The sequence below is a fragment of the Saccopteryx leptura genome, chromosome 6 (assembly GCF_036850995.1).
Source record: "Saccopteryx leptura isolate mSacLep1 chromosome 6, mSacLep1_pri_phased_curated, whole genome shotgun sequence".
In the NCBI taxonomy this organism is placed as follows: Eukaryota; Metazoa; Chordata; class Mammalia; order Chiroptera; family Emballonuridae; genus Saccopteryx; species Saccopteryx leptura.
In genome coordinates, this window is record NC_089508.1 from 149,856,241 (window position 1) to 149,869,828 (window position 13,588).

General features: G+C 37.8%; 1 protein-coding gene across 1 annotated transcript in view; it reads right to left on the minus strand.

Annotated features, from left to right (window-relative positions):
* Nucleotides 1–7,267: 7,267 nt before the first annotated feature.
* The window catches only part of ADAMTS19 (ADAM metallopeptidase with thrombospondin type 1 motif 19), a 446,085-nt gene continuing 439,764 nt past the window's right edge, over nucleotides 7,268–13,588 (minus strand). The window contains exons 22-23 of the mRNA XM_066341625.1: nucleotides 10,006–10,183; nucleotides 7,268–7,501 (exon numbers count right to left, since the gene is read on the minus strand). Of these exons, the coding sequence (XP_066197722.1) occupies nucleotides 7,350–7,501; nucleotides 10,006–10,183 (330 nt within the window). The 3' untranslated portion in view covers nucleotides 7,268–7,349. The remainder of the gene's footprint in view (nucleotides 7,502–10,005; nucleotides 10,184–13,588) is intronic.

Below are 13,588 nucleotides of genomic sequence, written 5' to 3' on the forward strand. Positions count from 1 at the left end.
GTCTCCCTTCTTCTACAGTGGGAAACAAAGGCAAGTGAGGTTGGTCCTGTCAGACTCGTCCATTATTAATGTCTGAGGATTCTCTGACTGGTGCCTGAAACCAGGTTTCTCAGCTGTACTCAGATGCCACGCTCAAAATGACACATTAATGTACAGAAACAACAGGCACCTGCCTTATCTTTCACACACACACACACACACACACACACACACACACACACACACACACACAGGCACACACATGCGCATACTCACTAATGAATTCAGGGAGCTTGAATGAGGCTACCTACACTCATTAATATTAATAGGATGCCAGAATTCGATATGTGTAGCACTTAATGCTTCTCTATACAGTCAGCAATTCGTTTAATAAAGAACTATTCTTTGGAGAAAGGCTGCCAGAATTTCAGTATTGCAGTCTGTAATTTGGAGCACAGGAGAGAGTCACCTATAGAAACACATGACTTAATTTCTCTCTCTGAACATAACTGAGTGAAGCCAGCTGACTTGGCCCTGCCTACGCAGCCTCACATGTGATACCCGAGATCGTATTTCTTCTCATGTTTTGACTTCCAGAGTCTCAGGCTCATGTGAAACCTGTGTTTAGGTTGTCAGCTTCATTCTGGGTAGAGAAATAACAAGAATTGGCTTCCTAGTTTGCTACGGTAATTTAGTGTCCCAAGCTACTGCCTTGACCCATTCGCTCTCCGTGGTCCCTTTGATGCTCTTCCTAGCTGCATAAATTCCTACAACGTGTTTTGGTGTTCACACAGCACATTTGGAACCAGAGGGGGACATGGCTGCTGGGTCTGGATGACGTGCTGTGAACCCATCTGCTGTTCAGGGAGCCAAGGTGGGAGTAAGGCCGCAGACAGTGGATTAAGTCAGGAAGTGATGACTACTTGAATGGAGATAAACTCTCTCATTTGAAGCCATTCTGCCCTAGGCAAACCATCCTTCTCAGTGGGTAAGTACTGTTTTCCATCTAGAGGAAGAGAAAACCGCACTTGTGAGAATGCAAAGAATAGACACACGAGCAGTTTCTAAAAGACCTAAGTCATTGTTATGTTTGCACCTTGTGACACCCATCTGACTCAGCAGGAAGGCTCCTCATCCAGGGGTAACAGGGTCACATGTGGAGTGTATCAGCAGCCAGGATGTTCTCGGATTGGGCAAGACACTAGAGAGTACTTACTCTCTTTATAGCAATAAGCACGAGGGTGTAAAAAAAAATCTGTCCTACTTATAGTTTTAAAACTCGATTAAACAATCAACACTTTCTAGGAGAATTTTCTGGACCCAAATTCTAGCACTGTCTTATTTGAAGTACATTTGGGTGGGTTTTATCAATACATTTACAGAGAAAGCACTTCATAATGACAGTTAACAACCAAACAGTTAAGTCGCAAGTATTTTAGGAATCAAGTGTATTATGTGTAGTGCATATGCTTGGCACTTTCTGGATTTTTCTGGCTGAATACATCTAATGAACAAATATTTCTCAAGCTGTTTGCTTTTCCTAAAAGATTCTTTGGGGAATAACAAATATCTTTAAGAAAAATCTAACTTCTCTTTGGCTCTCTATATTGGTAACTGGAAACAAAGAACTTAGATCCAAATATATTGATTAGACCAGAACTTTTTCTTAGCCAAAGTATGAGGTAGGTGGAATAATCCTTGTTTTCCTTAGCATCCTTCCTTCAGATCCACCCTCCCCCCCCCCCCTGCCTCAATGCTCTGGGTGCCCAGAGGGTTGTATATTGTCTCTTTCAATTTATAAGTCAAGTTTAGTCTCAGGCTCTCCATCTTTTCCCACCATCCTTGTCTACCCTCACAGCCAAATCATTAGTTCTTATTTCTCACTACTACCCCAGTCGGCAGCCTACACAACTGACATCAAGAAGTGAAGTTTTATCCTCCCTCCCCTACTACTGGCCATACCCTACCCCACCCCCAGCCCATGCTCCTGCTTATACCAGTCCTCCTGCCTGGAGACATTTCTTCACAGCCCTGGTTACTGACCACCTCTTTAGTTGTCCTTTACCGGCCATTGCTAATACCTAGCCATTATTTCACAAAATCTTTGCATATTTTCCTTAGTAGGAATGATTTTTCCCTCTTTTGAAATCTTAGGGTGGTTTGTTTATACTGTCATATTACTATCTTGTCTTTGATTACGTATTTCATACTTTTCTGAGTCTCTACAGTAGGTGATACATTACAAAACAGCAGCCCTGCTGAACATTTCTCTCCCCACATGAGTCATCTGTGAAGACCCCCAATGAAGCTTTTTGCTCAATAAATAACAAAGGTTGTTTTCTAGAGTCCTAAGAAGGGCTACACTCTGGTTGGAAATTGATAACCAATTAAAGTTGATTTTAAAAAATGGCTTAGTGTCCTCTTTTCCAATTGATCATGCTGAGTGAAAAAGGCATCTTGCCAAAAATGTTTACAACATACCCTATATTCTCTCCTGGTATTTTTAAAAGTACAAACTCACATTGAAGACTAAGAAGTTCTTCTTTAATGATTCTAGCATTTTCCAGCTCTATTTGATCACATGGCACCTATTTCATTGTTTTCTTTTTAACTCTTCAAAATTTTACTTGAGTGTAATTGGACTAATATTGACTTAGGGTTTCTATTACTTTCCTGCCATTAATATCTGCATTCTAGAGTGGAATAGAGGATCAATAAGAGTAAATAAATAACTGTATTGCAGGGACAATCAAGTGGAAATGTGGGTATCTGGGATTTCTCAACTCTTACTGTGGAGGTAATAATTTTCTTTCTCTCTTACAGAAAAGTTTCGTGAAAGTATTGTTTCCCCCTGAATTTGGACCCAGATTATTGTGTTTTTGAATTATGAGAATTGTAAATATAGAATTAAATATGTTTCACTAGGCAAAACTGACTATATATTATTTCAACTCATTTCTTCTCTTCTTTCTTATTCTCTCAACTTTTCTTTCTCCCTTTTCTTTTTCTTCCCTCCCTCCCTCCTTCCTCCCTCCCTCCTTCCTCCCTCCCTCCCTCCCTCCCTTCCTTCCTTCCTTCCTCTTTTCCTTCTCTCTAAATTATACCAATAACCTACTAAAATGCCTGAAAGTATTTTCAGCTGAAAAGCCTGTACAATGTCCAGATGAGCAGTTGGGATTCATCAAATTATCTTGAAAGATTTCAAAGTTGGTTGCATAACTTTGATCACAGAGAAAGCCTGGGATGAGGCTATAAATCCCTGTGCACTTATTATAAAACATTTTCAAAACTGGTGAACAAGGGAGGCAATCAGAGTAATTGAGTGCATGGAATTTGGAGTCCTAGTGGCTTTATTACATCCAAGTAAACTGTGTTTTTGGGCAAGTGACTGAAATTCTCTGAGCCCCTACTTGCTTAGCCATAATATTAAGAGTGTAATAGTATCTTGCAAGTTTGCTTTGATGTTTCATAGATATAGTGGTTAACAGAATGCTTAGCATATAATAATCACTTTAAAACATTCACTGTTATTTTAAGAGAGTAAGAACATGGATTTTCATTACCATTGTCTCTGATATAAAGCAATCTGAAAAAAAATTAAAGTCATTATTAGCCATCTATAACTAAAAAGCAAACCATATTTCCCAGGATCCTCTTCTTTGCATGATTTTGGGTTAGAACTGGCATAGGCCAAAAGAGAAAATGAGATTTGAAAGGCAAAATGGAAGCAGCAGCCATTAATTGGAAAGTTTTTTTGCCATCAGAGGCAGCGACAGGCAGGGGCCCAGATGCTTGGCAGTTCCTGGTGGCCTTTGCTCTCTTGAGCTCCGTGCCTATGTTTTCTTTCCATAGGCACTAACAGCAAGTGCCTAACAGCAAGCTCAGATCCACCACCAGCTGTTTGGCTGTGGACCTACAAAGATGGAAGGTATACAGAGGCAGGGGCATACCGTTGACATCTTCACAGATTAACCTTTCCTAAACACTTACCTGGCTGTGCCCAGCTGCTCTAATCGGCTGGAGACTCCTCTGAACCTCCAACTATTCTTATGGACCTTCTCCTGCTCCTCCTGACATCGCAGGAATTCAGATCCTTTATCCCGAAACACTCCTTACTGCTCTGCTCACTGAGTCATGATAATTACTGTACAAAAATAAATGTTTCCTATGAAGAGAATTTAAGAAATTAAACTTGGAATTCATTCTCTCATCTGACTAGACTCAATGGCATTAGTGATCCTGTTTCCAGCTGGAAGTGGCACCCTGGTCATCCATGGCATCTGGTGTCAAAATGTTCTCACCTGTAGTCATCTGGAGTGATGTTCCTATAGAAAGCAAGGTTCTGAGTTCCCAAGAAGTTGCTACATTAGAACTTTTTCATGGAAACAAAGATAATAATGGCTGTGGGGTTGATTCATTGCTTCCAAATAAGCTGAAAAATTTAAAAAGAGTAATAAGCCTGAGGTTTTAAAGTCACATCTCAAGGTCGAAACTTTCTGGGACCCAGAAAGTTTACATGACTATCCTGAAGCTTTTTAATTCTACTGCTTACGTTCCACCATCTGGCACATCTTCTAAATCCAAATCCAGATCAAGTCCTGGTGGATTCAAGTGGTCCAGGCAAAACAAGTGACCTGTGAAAGGTGGCACCATACATAGCAAATGAATCGCACTATTTCACTAATTCATATTCATTGAAACCCAAGGTATATGTTTAGGGATGCTTCTTAAGAGGGTTGTGTTAGGATGGAAGGACTACAATGTTGAATTAGCCTAAATGCTTTTGCTCGGAGTTCACTAAGTAGAGGTTCTGAAAAGTGTTAGTTCATGTGGCTGGGAGTAATTTTAACATTTATCTGAAAATTGGGCTCAATGGTAGCCCACACTGAGTGAAGCTGAGGTACTAAAACTTTCATGCTATAATGTACAATAGAGAAAGATATATAAACGTTTAAGGAGATTGGTTTTAATATAACTGATGTGTTCACCCATATGTTCTATGTGTCCTTTAAGTATATCTAGAAGGCATTCCCTTCACCAAGGCTTTTAAAAATTCACTGGAAAAGGCAGCATTGGAATCCTTAAAGAGCCCTCTATTCTTTGAATGTCAGGAATGACACTAGGAAATACTGCTACCGAACTAGTCTTCTTAAATTTCCTGGGAATATGGAATCCCATAAGGGTAGAAACCAAATGGCTGCATTTCACTGCCAGAGACCAGGAGAGCATGGTGACAATGAAGGGCAGGAGAGTCAAAGGGGTGAAGGGAATAGTTTGACCTGCAATAATTGGTCATGGAGTCTTAGGACTGAAATAAATATGCATTCTACACTTTATGTATTAGCATTTTATAATTGTTATAAGCATTAAATTTCAAGTCTCTGTGAACAGAAGTCTGATCTGATCACCTCTTGATCATTTCTTGATCAAGTTCCACATGAGCAAAGGTTCACAGATCTAGAACTTCTTGAATGAAGATGAGGCTAGATTCTTTTGAGGAAGGATTTTGCAACAATGTCCAAAATTCATATTATTAATGTACCTTCTAGTCTTTTCTGGTGAGAAAATGCTGGGGAAAGAAAATAATCTGACTTTTTGATGAATACTGAATTGCTGGCTCTAAACCAATTCCTGGTGACTCTAAATTGCCACAGTAGTCCCATGGTCAGAGCAAGAACTTATGGAAGTCAGATACTTTCATCTAGTTTGGGCTCAAGTCTGTCTCATAGCAGATCTAGGAGCCATTGGACTCACCTCACAGTAATTTTCCTATTTCTGGAAGGCATATTTGAAATAGACATATTCAAAAGACTTTGGGTGGTGAACATACATTATAGTATATAGATGTCATATTATAAAGTTGTACTCATGAAATTTATATAATGTTATTAATCAATGTTACCTCAATAAATTTTATTTAAAAGAAGAAACTGGCAGACACCCATCATCCCCTTTTTGGTTCCATGATCTGTGGAACGAGGGCCAATGGAAGCCACCAGACAGGGAAAGCCAGTTGATACCTGCACATGCGGGTAGTTGTACTACAGGCAAGGGACTCCAATTTTGGGAATGTGAGACTTCTACAATGAGCAATAAGCACATCTTCCCTTTGCTCCAAAGAGAGACACTAACTTCATTTTCCAAGGCTGCTGACTCTACAAACATCCCTTAGAAGATAGTCCAGAATGAGAGACAGCGCCAGGACTCGGGGAAACACGAGAGACTGATGAAGAATTGCCTCTCCACAGAAAATTTCACATATTTTATTGAAAAAAAATCTAAGAAATCATGTGAATCATGTACAATATTTTCTCACAAGAAAAAAATTTAAGCTGGTTCTTTAATGTTTCACAGAATTGTAAAACTTTTTCATTTTTTAAAAAAAAACACAATGAAACTACCACAGTATTCAGTTTTTTGTCTTTCTTTGTTTCTAGGGAAAAGGCTGAAAATTATTTAGTAAATTTTCTCATTATGATTAGTGAGGCTAAGTACTATATTCTTCTTAAATCTTCTAAAAAGATATAAGGAAATAGGTGGATCAATGCTTTCTTTGTTCAAAATACTTAAAAAAGCTAAATCTAATGACATGTTAAAATAATACACATTTTTGTAGGATGTTACCATTTCTATAATGATTTCTCTACACTATGTCAACAGTGCAATGGTGATTCAGTGTAAATAATTAATTACAGTGTTTCATTGTTACAATACTTGTGTTCAAGTACATGTTCATGAACATGATCAAAGTCTTTTTTGACTTTTTTCTTTCCCATTATTAAAATAAGGTTATAGTTACAGTAGAATTTCTCCAAGAGATGTCTCTAAATCTGAATCAAATTCCTAGTACATTCTCTAAAAACCTGTTCAACACTATGAGGTTTGTTATGTTTACACATCTTCTTCCGAGTACAAAAAATGAGCTATTTTGCATCAGGACACCAAAACACCAAAAATGATTTCTCTCTATAGATAGCTAAACAATTGTGCTAAATTAGTATACATTCTGCATAACTTTATGGTATTGGTGGAGAGAGAGTAGCACCTTAGAGATAGCCCTAAGTTAAACAAATTTTTTAAGCCTAATGATATTATTTATTTATTTATTTTTATTTTTTGCTTTTTATTTCTTTTCTGGTAACTGGATCCAACTTATTCATATAAAATTACTTCTGAAGCCTTATAGCATAAATCACAATGTTTGTATTACCAAAACAAACACCATATTGGATGTTTGGCAGGCCCCAAAATAAATTAATTTGATTAAATTATATGCAATCTGATAATATTTGGTCTGAAAAACATGCTAGCATATGTGTTTATAAATAATGTAATTGCAGAGAGCTGTGAGCCAGCCAGCCAGCGAGAGGTCAGCTCTTCTGCTGCAGCTTCTGGGCATAGAAGTCCCTGCACGTGGCGCAGCAGCGCTGGTACCACCGCATGTCCTGACACAGGTTCTTCTCACGGATCACTCGGCAGTACACAGGCCACTGGTCTCCCAGGCACTTGAAAGTCAGAGCAGCTGTGAAGCAGAGCACAGGGAACTCAATATGGGCGGACACCCCGGTGTCATGTAGGAGAAAACAGCAATCATGTAAGTGGGGATTTTGTACACTTACTTTGACTCACTTATATTAACTCTGGAACTTGAAAGACAGACATACACACATACACTCTCAAATAAAGGAGCAAAGTGAATGAATTATGTTCTTACTTATTAATGATAGATATCCCATATTCAATGAGTTGTCCTGCAAATGGCTTTTTGTACGGCTTTCATTTGAGTTTCTTTTGTTTTTAGTTGAGACGGTTAAAAAGACAAATAAATGTGCTCAATATATCTACCTTTATGAGAATGAAAATTAGTAAGTATTGTTATGGATGAATTTGCAAAGAAATAGCAAAACAAAAAATGTTCACACATTTTATTTCCTCCTTTTTTGTATTTCAGTTTGAGTTTACATTCAATACTGTTCTATATTAGTTTCAGATGCACAGTAAAGTGGTTAGAAAATCAGGTACTTTACAGAGTGGTCCCTGCACTGCTTCAAGTGCCCGGCTGGCCCCATCCATAGTAACCACAGAATTATTGACTATATTCCCAGTTCTGTGCTTTAAATTCCTGTGACTCTTCTATCACAACCAATTTGTACTTCTTTTCCAGCCCCCAAATGCCCTCCCCTCTGAAAAATGTCTGTCTGTTCTTTGTACCTGTGAGTCTGTTTCTGTTTTGTTTGTTTATTCAGACATGTTTAAGTGTGATAGCTGGGACTAGTGGTTTCATGCATCTTTAAAATCAGAGCCATTTATCACATGGCTGAAATTTATAGTTTTAGAATGTTTGAAATGCAAAGCTGATGTAAAAAAGTTGGGCCTCAGATTTCCTAATGAAACGATGTGTTCTGACATGTGTAATACAAGTCAGTTTGCTACAATTCTTTCTTTTGCCACTATTCTAATATGATTCATTATTTTACACTTAAAAACCTTTGATTTTCCAACCACTGTGTTTTATGTTTGGGGAGGGGATACACCTTTAAGAAATAATAAACAGAAAAAAGTGCAATTTTAATGAAACTTTTTAAATTCATTATTTTCTGATCGACTCCAAGTGACTGTTGGAGAAAGGGGTTATGTTGTTTTGAATACATGGATTTAGCTGCATTTGCTCTAGGATTGCTTAATGTTTTTTTTAACTAGTTTTATTCTACTTGATCTAATTATTTCTTAGAAATGTTAATTATTTGGATCAAAAGAGAGAATTTTTTACTTCTATGAAGAAACAAACTTTTCCATCTGATTGAATATTATGCCTGAAGAGTATCTATGACAATTCATGATTAAATTGTTCCTCTGGAGACTGTGCACAGATTAAATCTGAAGGTGTTAAATATAGATAAACCCAACAACAGCCAGGCAGCAGTGCTGGTAAAGCCACTAACTTCCACAGACATGAAGGATAATTTATTTATGAATATTGCCATGCAAATGCAGGCTATATTTACTTAAAGTGCATGCTCTACTTCTTCATGATAAATTAGATTAAATAACAGGAATTGAGGATACCTATGAAAGCATTTTACAATATGAAAATCAATGAAAATCAATATAACTAGTGGTTATTTAAATTTATTTATTTATTTTTAAGTGCATGCAAGAGACAGAGAAAGAGACAGAGACAGGAAGGGAGAGAGAGGGGAAATATCAACTTGTAGGTGCTTCACATTAGTTGTTCACTGATTGCTTTTTATATGTGCCTTGAACAGGGTGGGCTTCAGAGGAGCCAGTGACCCCTTGCTCAAGCCAGAGACCTTGGGCTTTGAGCTAGCGACCCTGAGCTCAAGCCAGCAACCATGGGATCATTTTGATAATCTCATGCTCAAGCTGGCAACCCCACCCTCAAGCTGGTGAGCTCAAGGTTTCAAACCTGGAACCTCAGCATCCCAGGTCAACACTCTATCCACTGAGCCACCACTGGTCAGGCAGTCATCATTTATATTTAACATTATGTCCTTAAATATGAAAACAATAATGCCTCTTGTTTGGTGTTATGAACTCATGTACCTAACCTTCTTGAAAACCATTTTTTTACTCTAAGTCTCTCTAAAGCTTAATTTGTACCAGGCATCATAAGGAAGGTTATTAACAATGGAGAGATCTAAAGTACATACTACAACCTATCTTTCTGCTAGATATTCCCTTAATTGATAGTTCTGCCATAAGACTGGTCAGAACCCAGAATATGGTTACACCTTTTAACCCTTTATATGATGACATTGGGTGGTGTGACATTCATATTTCCAGGGTCTGGCTCTGAGTAGATGGCTTCAGGAATCAAAAAAGTTCAGTCTTTAGGATTTTTTATCCATCCTGTCATTTGGACTAAACAGAAGTTAAATAGAAACAATTTAGTCAGAACCAAACCAATTAGTATACATTTATTACTAAGCTTTAAGGTGATGTGTAAAATAGAAACTACGAGTATTTTCATATTTCTCAAACCATACCCTCTGATGGTCTGCTTACCCAGCCTGGGTGATGTTATGGTATTTACATTAATCTTCTCATTGCAAGGCTGAAGGTGGCATGGCCGGTAAGCTGCAGGTTTCTCTGAAGAAAAGCATTCATTTCCATGTCTTCCTGTGATCTTGTGCATGCACTGGATAACACGGGACTGCATCCCTTTGCTACAGGTAACTGAGCACTAGGAGAGACACAGAGGATTGTTAGAAGTCCTCTTTGCTGTTTCTCTTTCCTAAGCTATAGCCACCTCCTTCCTATATTCCTTAAAAGTGAACATGGATTTTTATTTGTGGAGACCTGAAAATGGCAGCAGAGTAGGCAGATGCATAGACTCCCAACTCACACCATCAAACTGGATTACAAATAAATTTAGGAATAATCAGAATGAAAAACCAACTCAGGACTAAAAGAACAGCTCTCAAAAACCAAGGAACAAAGAAGAAGCCACAACAAACCTGGTAGGGAGCACCTCAATCTCCCCTGCTTACAGGAACGGGAGGGGGAGAGGGTGAGGCTGAGAGCCCAGAAGGGCTCTCACTCCAAGGAAAAGAGCTGAAAATCTGGTCAAAGCCACTTGCCTGGTGACCAGGGAACAAGGTATGTTGAAAGGGCTGGCTTATCTTCCAAAAAGAAAGGGAAGAGACAGAGACAGAAGGTGAGAGCAGAGGAATGCAGGGGACAACCTAAAAAGCTGACTCATCCAGAACTGGAGGCGGCTATAGCTGGGGGAGGGGCTGATCCTTCCACAAAACAAAAGACAAGAGTGCTTCTGGGTCACAGATCTCCAGACATCTCTCCAGCTCCAATCAGTGCAATAAGACACAGCTGAAAACAAGAATGGGAGGAAGGGCAGTAACTCAGGTCTCCATGGAGATCTGAGATACACCTCCCCTTACTGAAGATGAAAAAACACCCTGCCCCCAGAATGAGTAACTGGTAGAAGAGGCCTTCACAGTCTCAGGTTACACGCACTGCATTCCTGGATACAGTTTCAAGGAAGCCCCCTGCTGAGATCAGTAAACAAGACTATTACCTGGTAAGAAAACAAACAAATCAAGACTTCAAAGCTGCCCAAATCCTAAAGTGGATTAAAAATAATAGCTGATACCAACCCAAGAAGACCTAAAAATAACACAACTGAAAACTGGAGGCAGACAACACCAAGCCTAGACTCAACCAACTCTACAAACAAAACACAGATAATGAGAAGACAAAAAAGTGCAATCCAAATGAAACCTTCAGGAGATGAACTGAGTGATATGGAAATAATCAAACTTCCAGAAGCAGAGTTCAAAATAATGATTGTAAGGATGCTTAGGGATCTTAGAACAACAATGGATGGTCATTATGAACACCTAAATAAAGAAATAGTAAGTATAAAAAAGAATCAGTCGGAGATGACAAATACAATATCAGAAATAAAGACCAAAATGGAAAGAATTAAAAACAGGATAGATAGAGCTGAGGATCGAATCAGCAAGTTGGAGGACAACTGGAATGAAGGCATGAAAGCAGAGAAGAAAAAAGAAAAGAGACTCAAAAAGTCTGAGGAACCTCTTAGAGAGCTCTGTGACAACATGAAGAGAAATAACATCTGCATCATAGGGGTTCCTGAAGAAGAAGAAAAAGAACAAGGGATAGAGACTTTGTTCAATCATATCATAGCTGAAAACTTCCCTAAATTAATGCAGGAGATAGGGTTAGGGAAAAAAATTAAATTAATGCAGGAGAAACTCTCACAAGTTCAAGAAGCACAGAGAAACTCCATTAAACAGAAACCCAAATAAACCTACACCAAGACACATCATATTAAAATTCCAAAGCTAAATGATAAAGAGAAAATATTAAAAGCTGCTAGAGAAAAAAAGGCTATCACATACAAAGGAGCCCCCATTAGGATGACGTCAGACTTCTCAACAGAAACACTTGAGGCCAGAAGGTAATGGAAAGAAATATTCAAAGTAATGCAGAACAAGAACCTACAACCAAGACTACTTTATCCAACAAGGCTATCATTTAAAATTTAAGGAGAAATAAAAAGCTTCTCAGACAAAAAAAACCCTCAAGAAATTCATTACAACCAAACCAATGCTGCAGGAAATGCTAAGAGGCCTGTTGTAAACAAATCAAAGTGGGAAAAAATATATAGCAAAAGAGGAATACAGCTTTAAAGAATAAAATGGCAATAAACAACTATATAGCAATAATAACCTTAAATGTAAATGTATTAAATGATCCAATCAAAAGACATAGGGTAGCTGCATGGATAAGAAAACAGGACCCATACATATGCTGTCTACAAGAGACACACCTTAAAACAAAAGATGCACATAGACTGAAGGTAAAAAGGATGGATAAAAACATTTCATGCAAATGGAAATGAAAAAAAAAAAGCTGGGGTAACAATACTTATGTCAGACAAAATGGATTTTGAAACAAAGGATATAGTAAGAGATAAAGAAGGCCACTACATAATGATAAAGGGAGCAATGCAACAGGAGGATATAACTACTATAAATATCTACGCACCTAATATAGGAGCACCTAAATATATAAAGCAGAGTTTGATGGATATAAAGGGAGAGATCAACAGCAATACTATAATAGTAGGGGATTTCAATACCCCACTAACATCACTAGATAGATCCTCAAGAAAGAAAATTAACAAAGAAACAGCAGACTTAAAGGACACACTAGATCAACTCCATTTAATAGATATCTTCAGAACCTTTCACCCTAAATCAGCAGAATATGCATTCTTTTCAAGTGCTCATGGTACATTCTCTAGGATAGACCACATGTTATGGCACAAAGTGGTCTCAACAAATTTAAGAAGATTGAAATCATATCAAGCACTTTCTCTGATCACAATGGCATGAAATTAGATATCAACCACAACAGAAAAACTCAAAAATTCTCAAACACATGGAAACTAAACAGCTGGTTGTTAAATAATGAATGGGTTAAGAATAAGATCAAAGAATATATAAAAAAAATTCCTAGAAATGAATGATAACGAGTATACAACAACTCAAAATTTACGAGACACAGCAAAAGCACTACTGAGAGGGAAGTTCATAGCACTACAGGCAAACTTTGAGAACCTAGAAAAAGCTCAAATAAACAACTTAACCTGCATCTAAAAGAACTAGAAAAAGAACAGCAAGTAAAGCCCAAATGTAGTAGAAGGAAGGAAATAATAAAGATCAGAGCAGAAATAAATGACATAGAGGCTAAAGAAACAATACAGAGGATCAATGAAACTAGGAGCTGGTTCTTTGAAAAGGAAAACAGGATCGATGAACCTTTCACCAGATTCACCAAGAAAAAAAAGAGTATTCAAATAAATAAAATTAGAAATGTGAGTGGAGAAATACCAACTGACACAACAGAAATACAAAATATTGTAAGAAAATACTATGAAGTACTGTATGACAAAAAACTAGACAACCTAGATGAAATAGACAAATTCCTTGAGACATACAATCATCCAAAAATCAATCTGGAAGAATCAGAAAACCTAAACAGACCGATTACACCAAACGAGATCGAAACAGTTATCAAAAAACTTACAAAAAAGAAAAGT